Source organism: Patella vulgata, chromosome 5 (genome assembly GCF_932274485.2).
Source record: "Patella vulgata chromosome 5, xgPatVulg1.2, whole genome shotgun sequence".
Classification (NCBI taxonomy): Eukaryota; Metazoa; Mollusca; class Gastropoda; family Patellidae; genus Patella; species Patella vulgata.
Genome location: NC_065883.2, coordinates 76,732,250 through 76,743,658, shown reverse-complemented (window position 1 = coordinate 76,743,658; position 11,409 = coordinate 76,732,250). Strand labels below are relative to the sequence as shown.

Below are 11,409 nucleotides of genomic sequence, written 5' to 3'. Positions count from 1 at the left end.
CAAGTATATTAGTATAAATCAGAATAAATCATTTCTAAAATAATCGCAGAAAAAGAGATTGGAATAACTATACTCTGACCATGGACCCTATTATAAGGCCCATTATTTTGACCATGGACCCTATTATCATAAGGCCCATTACTTTGACCATGGACCCTATTATAATAAGGCCCATTACATTGATTATGGACCCTATTGTAACAAGGACCATTACTTTGATCATGGACCCTATTATAAGGCCCATTATTTTGACCAAGGACCCTATTATCATAAGGCCTATTACTTTGACCATGGACCCTATTATTATAAGGCCCATTACTTTGACCATGGATCCTATTATAATAAGGCCCATTACTTTGACCATGGATCCTATTGTATTAAGGCCCGTTACTTTGATCATGGACCCTATTATAAGGCCCATTATTTTGACCATGGACCCTATTATCATAAGGCCCATTACTTTGACCAGGGACCCTATTGTATTAAGGCCTATTACTTTGATCACGGACCCTGTTGTATTAAGGCCCATTACTTTGACCATGGACCCTATTATAAGGCCCGTTACTTTGACCATGGACCAAATGATAAGGCCCATAGTTTTGACAATGAGGTGGTAACCCTATGACCGGGTGTTATTTATTGATTGGGATCTTAATGCATCACAATATTTGTTTTTATCAACAGATTACAGTATAGCAGATTACCAACAATATTATATTTACATCTAGATTCCGTTTCGCACCGCATAAAATGGCGTGCTTTCAATCCCTAGCTTATACAGTGGGAGGAAGCTGGAGAAAACCCACAAGGTTGGGGAGAGGGAGAGGGAGAGGGAGACAGAGAGGAGAGAGGTTTAACATTCACTCGACACAAACCAGGTCATTTTTGGACTAACACATGGTTCAATTTTACATCAATAATTCACTTGCGCGTATGGGTCTTTAGCAATAGGAGGAAACCGGAGGACCTGGAGAAAACCCAGAAGGTTTGAGAGAATTATAGAGAGAGAGAGAGAGAGAGCGCATGCTAACCATTCGGCCATCCAACCCCCTCAGTGTGCTATAAGGCTAACTGTGCCAGACAAAGGGGCCATCCGGAATAAAGAAAATTTAAGAGACTAGTTAAACTTCGTACAACTCCCCAAAAATCATTTTGATAAAATTCATAATACTGATAATATACCATAGCTAGGGAGAAAGAGACGTCCAGGAAGTTTATTGTCAGCTTATAGTTAATAATAATTGTCCCGTACCTGCTCTGTGGAAAATTTCTGTAATTTTCATAATTTTTGTGATATTTGGAGAATATGAAGATATTGATTTGTCTGCGATATCACCTCGGAGGAAGCGGGTGTACAATACAATTAAGTCACACATATATTGAATTGATTGGATTAGGACATTGATAAATTTCATTAAATGATGTAATAAAAGATTTTCTACTCAATTTGTGAAAACTAAAATCTAGAAATGGCCTGATTAAAAACAGTGATTAGATTTTATTCGGCTTGTGTTCAGCAGATCATTAGCTTGGTAATGTTTGCCATGAGAAGCATGGTAATGGTTTACTGAACTATGGTTAGCTACAAGCGGTTTTTAACTTAACTTGGCATTTGATTCTATTGAGCGCAGAGCCGATCACATAATCAAATACTTCTATTTAGTAATAAAACTAAAAATTCATTTTTAGGTTACAATTCTAACTAATTTTGCTTAAAAATCTGAATCATTTAAAAAAACCCTATAAATTCATTTACATTGTACAATTTCTGACTAATTTTGTTTAAATATCTGAATGATTAAAAACTATAAGTAATAATACAACCGTAAGATTAAAAACTAAAATATATGACTATATGATGAGAGTTTAGACAATATACATGATTATACGACTGGATAAACAACTTCATTGGTTGATTGTTGATAAATGTATTTTTATTTTTAAATCATAAAATATTGAAGGAATTATGATTGAATGACGTGGATGGGATGTGAAATGTTTCCGATGTATACACATACGGATAATGAATTCTGAATTTAACATTATATGTACATCGAGTCTGGTGACACGATATACAGTGTAATATAATTCATTATGAGGCTGTACATTGATTAAAGAAATACATCAATCAATCTGATTACAATACAGATCGATATTTCGTTTCGTATTTTTATACTTTCGATCGTCTACACTACATGAAGATCTGACCAGTTGAAGTGAAAGGTTGCATCAGGGATCGTACGAGGGCTTTTGACCTTATGACGTCAGACATTGATTAATCAATTAGTGTTGACGTTTCTGGTGGTTTACCAACAGTTCCATGCATCGCACGCCAAGAACTCGTCGTTTCATTGGCTAATCCCTCACTTCAACCAGAACGTCGGTAATAAAACAACTCTTCCAGATCCTAGTGTAGTACAGACAAGCAAAACAAAATTTTGAACTATTAAAAACGAAACGAAATAGGATCTGTGTTTTAATCAGATTGTTTGTAAATAGATAAGTACAAGTTTATTCTCCAACTGGTCAGTTTCACTACCAGTCAGTCAAAACAGGCCAATACAACAGAAACTAAAATCCAGGATTTGGATTACAAATCAGAATTATGAAACAAACCCTGGATTTGGATTACAAATCAGAATTATGAAACAAACCCTGGATTTGGATTACAAATCAGAATTATGAAACAGACTATATGTTGATTATGGATGCATATCATTACAACCTTTGCTATAAAATGGATAATGAACTGGATATATGAAACAGACTAATGTATATCATAATAATTGGATACATGAAACTGACTATATTGTAAATGAAATGGGTCAAAGGTCGCGATCGTGTGAATATTGATTATAATTTACCCAATGGATGACCTTTTAATGAGCAGTTACTGTCCACGTGTTTATCCAGGTTATTCTTTGTAACGAAACCCTCGCCACAATGTTGACATTCGTTACGAGCTTTCAACATATGTATCTGTGATTTCGTGTGACGATTTAAATCTGATTGGGTGACACCTTTATAGTTACATAGCTTACAGCAGAATTCACGAATACCTGAAAAACAAAAATCATTACTCTTACATTGCTTGATGAAAATACCTGTAAGATAGGGAAAGAAAAGGTGCTGGGCGAGACATTTTTTGCCCCCCTCCCCTTCCCCTCCTTTCCAACACTAGTCATATCTAAATGATTGACTATCAGATTGCGATAAACTGAAACTTTTGTTAATAAAAGCTTCAAAGTAACAATAAAAAATTCATGCCTAATTGCCCATTTTAATTTTGATTTTTGACATTCATGGGCCCCATAGACTCTTATGGGCATTGAGACGGCGCACCCCGGTCTCATGAAGCCTACATGTAATAAACCAAGAAGTAATAAATCTTTAAAGTTGTGTTTTTATAAATATATTATACCTCTACTTCTAAATGTCATTTAAGGGCATCGAGTAATCTAAAAGGCACATTTTAAATCTGTAAGTTTTGTTCGTAAGATATGACAATTAATCACCAAAAAAATACCAACTTTATTTATCATAATTTAGTGCGTATCTTAGATTACTCAACGCCCTTAAGGACAAAACTCAAGTATGTTATTTAGGGGTCATTTTGGGACTTACATGGTTCAATTTCATTTCAATAATTCACTTGTGCGTAGGGGTCTTTAGCAGTGGGAGGAAACCAGAGGACCAGGAATAAACCCACAAAGCTGGACAGGCAGCCCTACTCCTTATCACGTACAAGCAGGGAATCGAAACCACGGCACTTGACTCAATGACAGACCTTATGATTTAATGTGCACATGTTAAGTCATTTGACACAACCTGTTTCACAGAAGATTACGGAAGTCTTCTAATATCTCTGCAAAGATAACTGCCCTCAACACATGGCGTCAATAATTGGCTCAATGGCGCGTGGATTGTGTACATAAGCAGAATGGTGTCTTTTACTTATTTTAATACCCATTTACACTAAATAGGAAATAATTTTAACCTACAAATAGTTCAAACAGCTTTATTTATTTTTCTAATACAGTAGAATCTGCTTTAAACAGCCACCCAAGGGAATTTTCACAACTGACCGCTTAACGGGAGTGGCCTCTTAATAAAATCTCGGTGCTTTTTGTGCTGACATAAATTAAATATTACGCTTGGATGCATTGGAAGCGAACATCAATACTTGCATCGGTAAATTTGACCGTCGCTGAATCTTGCGCCGAACGAAAATTCTTTACTCAAATCTATCTCGGACATAACTTCTGTAAACTTGTCATTTTGTACCAACCTTCGATACTACTGTCTACCATTGTGATGCATTCAATAATATTTATCCATTTTTGTGAAGAAAATCGATGAATTAATTTTATTTTATCAAAAAAGCACATGAACAAAAAACCATCGCTGATTTTATCACCTATTTACAGGGGGTGTAACTCTGTATGTGATATTATAGGAGGTGCTAAAACGTCTGTTTAACAACAAGGTGACAATGGAAAAGAGATGATGATCGTGACAAAACTCGGTACTTTTATTTTATTCAATCAGTATCAAATAATGTGTCGTTATGCGTGAAAACAATGATCAGGCTAGTCGTTTAATAAAACAAAAGATTAATTAACAGATATCCCGGGTTGATTGTTTTTTATTTTTACATTTCATTTTACCTGATCAGTTGGGTCCAGTTAATTAACTACTACTCACGGGATTAGCGGGGGGGTTACAAAGAACGACAAGATGGTATCATTCAACAATGGCCGTTGAATGGGCGATGTTTTGTTGAATTTATTAGTAAAATAGTGACCGCTGGTCGCGTTAGAGGAGTGACCGTTGAATAAAGAGATGAAACAACAGAATTTTTACAGGGGGAATTTATCGTGACTGCTTACAAGGAGATTTTGCTGAATAGGAGTGGCTGCTCATACAGATTCTACTGTACATAAAAAAAATGTTTTAGAATTTAATTTGTCGAGGAAAAAAGTTAATATTTGTGACTCATTAAGGCGCATCGATGTCATCCTCATCAGTGATTGTAGTGGCCTAATGAATATTCATTGCAGATCAGTGTGCATTAGAACACACCTCCCTCAATGAATAGCAGAAGGGTTGGTGCAAAAGATAGAGGAATGGACAAATTTGTACTGAACAAGAAAAACTGTACGATGGGGCATTTACAAGATTTGAAGACACATAAATTTAAGAAGATGTAAAGTACTTACCTTGGTGCCTCATCATATGAACTTTAAGTTGAGAATTGGTCCGAGCATAATAATCACAAAAACCACATTTATACGGACGAATATCTTAAAAAAAACAACATTATCTTTATTAGATTCAACAACAAGTTGATCAGAACCAAGCGTTACCATGTAGTTATTGATTTTAGATCAAACAACTGACAGCATTACCATAGTTGTCGACTTTAGATCTAAGCAACTGACAGAGTTACCATAGTTATCAAATTTAGAACCAAGCAAATGACAGCATTACCATAGTTATCGACTTTAGAACCAAGCAAATGACAGTGTTACCATAGTTATCGACTTAATGAAGAGTAATTTGAAACTTATAGTGCAGTCCTCTTTAGATTGATAGATTGTATTTAAAATTTAGACCCATATTAGCGGATTGAACAAATGGTGTTTCGTGAAGGCAGAGTGTGTTTATTCTCTCTAAACACCACTTCTCACTTGGCTGTAAGTAGCAGTGGGTGTCATATATGAGACTGTATGGTTAGGAGGTCTGGTATGTACAGATACATGTACCAATGGTCGCAAGTTATACACTCCCTAACAGTCCTAAATCAATGTAAGAGTAGGCTGTAGCGCTGCTGTCTGGGTAAAATATTCCCCTCATAGCACACTGTACGATATATGCCTGTCTTCACTAGCCAGGTTATTACATATATACAAGCCCTATTTCAATTCATTCTGTATTTATGAACTTACAGATATTAATTGTTCTTTGTGATTGATGGATGTATATTTACTTCATAAATTTTAATTGCTCTTAGTGATCGATAGTATAATTGCCCTTAGTGATCAATAGTATAATTGCCCTTAGTAATCGATAGTATAATTGCCCTTAGTGATTGATAGTATAATTGTCCTTAGTGATCGATAGTATAATTGTCCTTAGTGATCGATAGTATAATTGCCCTTAGTGATCGATAGTATAATTGCCCTTAGTGATCGATAGTATAATTGCCCTTAGTGATCATAGTATAATTGCCCTTAGTGATCAATAGTATAATTGCCCTTAGTGATCGATAGTATAATTGCCCTTAGTGATCATAGTATAATTGCCCTTAGTGATCAATAGTATAATTGTCCTCAGTGATCAATAGTATAATTGCCTTTAGTGATCGATAGTATAATTGCCCTTGGTGATTTGATAGTATAACTGTCCTTAATGATCGATAGTATAACTGTCCCTAATGATCGATAGTATAATTGTCCTTAATGATCGATAGTATAATTGTTATATATTTACCTTCATGAAAGTCCATGTGTCTGTTTACGTCTGAGAAGGACAGGAAGTCCTTACTGCACACGTCACATCTGTAGACATAACGACCATCTGGTAAAACTATCGGCTTACATAAATTATCGCGATTAACGGGCTGATTCACAACATGTAGTCTGCAAATATACAAATATAGAAAATATTATGTATTGTTTATTGGTAGAGAGCGAGACATTAAGTAATATATTGAAACAGAACGAGGGCCGTGAGGTCATGTACAAGCAGGGAAACAAAACCTAGCCACTTGACTCAATGGCAGACCTTATGATTTTACGTGCATGCATTAAACCACTAGGCCACCCCAACCCCTCTACATGTTAAAGAATGTTTTTCTACATGTACCTGGAATGTGTATGTTAAAGAATGTTATTCTACATGTACCTGGAATGTGTATGTTAAAGAATGTCTACCTGGAATATGTATGTTAAAGAATGGTAAAGAATTTTATTCTACCTGGAATGTGTTCTAGAAAGAGATGTAACTTTTCTTCCATCTGTGGAAACGGCCAAATCTTCTGGTGTGGAATGATGCCAGTTGGTTCTTCTACCCCCCTTCCCTTCACAACCTGATCCCCCTGAACTTGATCCACCACTTTCACTCGATGAATTAGGGTTCCACTGAACTCGGGGGAATCCAAACAACCCATCTTGCTCCACGGGAGACGAGAAAGATTTACTCGTAGTGGAGGTCATGCTCGGAGGTGATGCCTTGGAAGTTGTCTGACCTTCCCCCGGAACCTGTATAGAGATCGGCAGACTTACTGGAATCGTTTGATCTGAGTCTTCAATGAGTCCCGAAGCAGGCAGAGCACGAATGAAGCGGTTGACTCCATGGTTAGATGTTGCCGCGGCAATAGAACTTGCCAATAAGAGAGGATTAAGCGCAACCATGGTGCTTGTAGAATAAGCTGCTGCCGCTAAAACAGCAGTTGAACTGATCGACATCGCTGGTTCAACATCGTCTATGGTTTCTTCCTTCACTTCAAGTTTAACGCTGCTAGCATCTTCATCATCTGTGTTCTCTATTTTGGTTGGCTGAGCAGCTTTTCGTCGAGACTTCGCTTGAGGACCATCTTTACAAAACGACATCAGCGATCTTTTGGGTGCCTTTTTGATTTCTGCTCCATCATCTATTTCGGTGTCAGACATAGAATGTTCTGACGGTGCATTGGAATTTCCTGAATCTGATGTATTCCCTTGAAGTTGGTCTGCTGGGGGTTCTGCAGGCATGACGACAGTGATTTCCTCCCGGTACCCCTCTTTTTCAAGCAACTGTCTGGCCGTTTCAAAATCACGTTTTTGAGGTTCTTTCTCTGTTTGACTTGAGGTTTTCTCGTCTTCCTGGGTAGTTTCTGTTGGCTCTTGTTTAATTTCATCAAGGTCAATTTGCTCTTCTCTTTCCATTTCATCCTTCTCTCTTTTCACTTCTTCCTTCACTCTATCCATTTCATCCTTCCCTCCTTTCATTTCATCCTTCCCTTTTTCCATTTCAATCTTCCTTCCTTCATCTTGTGATTTGTGGCTGCTGTTGGAATTTTCGTGGTTATTCTGGATAACGAGAACGGACGATTTACTGGGAATTCCGTGAAATTGTTCCAGATGTTGATGTAAGGTCATGGGTTCCGTAAAGCCCTTACCGCACTCCTTACAATAAATCCCTTTTTGTCCCGTGTGAATCTTTTCGTGTCTCTGAAGCAGAAATTCCCGAGAAAAGGATTTCCGACAATATCGACATTCATACAACCCGGTCATATAATTAACAAAAAATTTCTTACGACCATTTTCATTTGTCAATTTGTGGTGGGTGGAGTTATTTGAGTTCTCGTCGACACTCTCCTTTTCGTGTTCTGATTCATTGTCCATGTCTTCGTCGCTCATGACGACGGGTTCGACTGTTTGATGGATTTTAGCGTGTTCCATCATCTTTACTTTCGAATCAAAAGATTCGTCACACGATTGGCATTGATAGGTTGTAAGTTCAAGGTCAAAGTGCATGGACATGTGACACTGGATTTTGCTTAAAGTCGGGAAAAGTTTTTTACAGATGTAGCATTTATACACGGAGGTATCTTTCCCCGTTTCTTTGTTTACACCATCGATACGTGTAACAACAACTGTTTCATTTTTGATTGTCATTCGATCGAGTCTATATCCACCATGTTCATTCATCCCTAGTTCTGGGCCATCGCAATCCATTCCCTTATCGTTACTTGGTGACGTGTCACTACCGTGAGAAAACTGTCGTCCGATTCCAGGACTAAATTGACTGGCGTATCCCGCACGTAAATATTTGTCGGTGTGAATGTTTGCTGAAAGCTGGAATGTAGAATCGATCTCTTTTTTAATGTCTTTGGTATTTAATAAATCAATGTGAGAATGTTCAGCAGTTATAGCTCGCTCTTTTTCTAGCAGCCGATCTTTGACGAACAACGATTTCATCAATGCGCGACTTTTTAACTTGAGGTATCGCTCTTCTAGTCCATCGCTAAGTTCTATATCGACATCGTGGGCTGCCTTTTGATGATACAACATGCTACCTTTGGCCTTAAAGGCCTTACCACATAACTAAAAAAAAAAAAAAAAATTAATTAAATGAAACAGGTTTAACGTCCTACTGTTCTGTTCCAACTTGGAAACTCATTCAGAAACAAGTAATATTATATATGGAGAGAGAGATAGATAGAGAGTCTAACCTTCTCTTGACACAAACTGGGTCATTTTGGGACTAACATGGATCAATTCTACTTCAATAATTTGTTTGTGCATAAGGGTCTTTAGCAGTGGGAGGACACTGGAGGACTCGGAGAAAACCCACGAGGCTAGACAGGCGAAGTAATATAGGGGCCAGGAACCCACCATGACATCATCCTTGACATCTTGGATTTGTGACATATCGAAAAATCAACCCCATCAATCGATCCACATTTGTTGGAGAAACAAGCATGTCAAGTTTCATGTTGATCGTACTTGAATTGGTGGGGCTTCGGCCTGATAAAGAATATCGGCAACCCTAAAAAACAACAAGATGATGTATAGAGCTTTGGGACCAATTCCTGATCTAACAAAATGTTTTAATTGGAATAGCCCTGCTCTACCTGTTACCACGGTTTTATATGTAGGCCAAGACAAAATGGTTTTAGTTTTTAACCTGACAAAATGTTAGGCACTAGGTAACAGGTACCGGATAAATAAGAGGGAGAGAGAGAGAAATTGGGTTTAACGTCCACTCGACACAAACTAGGTCATTTCGGGACTAACATATGGTTTAATTTTATTTCAATAATTCGCTTGCGCGTAGGGGTCTTTAGCAGTGGGAGGAAACCGGAGGACACGGAGAAAACCCACGAGGTTGGACAGGCGACCCTACTCCTTGTCACGTACAACCGGATAAATAAGAAATGGGATTGTGGTAATTGGAGCTTTTTGTCTGATGTATCCAAATTATCAATTTAAATACAGTACTTACCTCACATTTGTAGGGACGTTCTCCTGTGTGCACCAACTGATGCCTTTTCAACTCGCTGGGTTTACCAAAATATTTACCACAAAACCTACACACACGATCAGAATATATGTCGTCCATACTGGTCGCCGTCTTCTTCTCCTCCACCCCGTTGACCACTGTTTTATTGTTAAACTGTCCGGCGTTTAATAGGGCTATCATCATACTATTGTCTGTTTTTTTACTCGCAGCGCTTTCCGCAACAGTTTCATCTGAGGTAGTTGTCTTCTCACCCTGAGGAGGCTGAACGTCGTCTGTGTGAATAGCCCGAGATTTTAACGCCTCCAATAATAAAGAGTTGGTATCTGGATTTATGGGAGTTTTATGGATGATTTGTTCGGCTCGTAACGACGTCTGCTGTTTTTGTTTCTCTACCAGATCTGGATGATATGTTAGTTGATGTAATTGTAAACTTCTCTTCGCTTTATAAGCTTTACCACAACCCTGGAAAATAAAACTTGCTAATTTTAACATCAAATTCATTTTATATCATTAGATCTGTCATTCCCCGGTTGAACGGGACAAGGAGTATGGTCGCCTGTCCAACCTCGTGGGTTTTCTCCAGGTCCTCCAGTTTCAACCCACTGCTAAAGATCCTTAAGTGCAAGCGAATTATTGAAATAAAATTGAACCATATGTTAGTCCTGAAATGACCTAATTTGTGTCGAGTGGACGTTAAACTCCATTTCTCTATAAGCCATGTGCACATTGGCGTACATGTAAAAGAACCAATGATGGTTGGACTTTGATCAAGAGCAGACGGAGACACCGCTGTTCAAGCAAATTTCTCTAATAGCCTAATGCATGACGTATACCCGTCTTCATTAGCTCAGTCTTTCACAAGTAAATTTACTAACTTGACAAAACGGTCTTTCACCCCTACTAACGTGACAAACAGTCTTTCGCCTGTAAGTTTACTAACCTGACAGACAAACGGTCTTTCGCCCGTATACCCGTCTTCATTAGCTCAGTCTTTCACAAGTAAATTTACTAACTTGACAAAACGGTCTTTCACCCCTACTAACGTGACAAACAGTCTTTCGCCTGTAAGTTTACTAACCTGACAGACAAACGGTCTTTCGCCCGTATGTTTACGACGATGACGCTGTAAAGCTGCTGGTGTTGGTTTAACGGCTCCACAAAATTCACAAGTTCTGTCCTTTATTTTCGGATGAGCTGCGATCATATAAAATAAATTGGCTGCCGTATCTTCATCAACGGATTCTAGTTCAAGATTCCTGTCTGTTGGCGAATCAACGTCATCGATTGTAGAATTTGGAATGTCATCAGAATCATCGTCGCTCTCGTCCTCAGTCTCCTCTTCAGATTCTGTATCGTTCTTCTGTTTACGGGGACTTTTTCTCAGGGCACGTTTTTTGTGGC

The 11,409-nt window shown here is 38.0% G+C and overlaps 1 protein-coding gene across 1 annotated transcript; it reads right to left on the bottom strand.

Annotated features, from left to right (window-relative positions):
• Positions 1-2,167: 2,167 nt before the first annotated feature.
• Positions 2,168-10,971, bottom strand: LOC126820383 (zinc finger protein 236). Its single transcript, XM_050548293.1, has 6 exons — positions 10,949-10,971; positions 9,991-10,470; positions 6,979-9,089; positions 6,493-6,641; positions 5,220-5,303; positions 2,168-3,059 (listed from the first exon to the last, which is right to left on the bottom strand). Exons 2-6 carry the CDS (start codon positions 10,189-10,191, stop codon positions 2,854-2,856), a joined length of 2,751 nt encoding a protein of 916 aa, XP_050404250.1. The 5' UTR covers positions 10,192-10,470; positions 10,949-10,971; the 3' UTR covers positions 2,168-2,853.
• Positions 10,972-11,409: the final 438 nt, after the last annotated feature.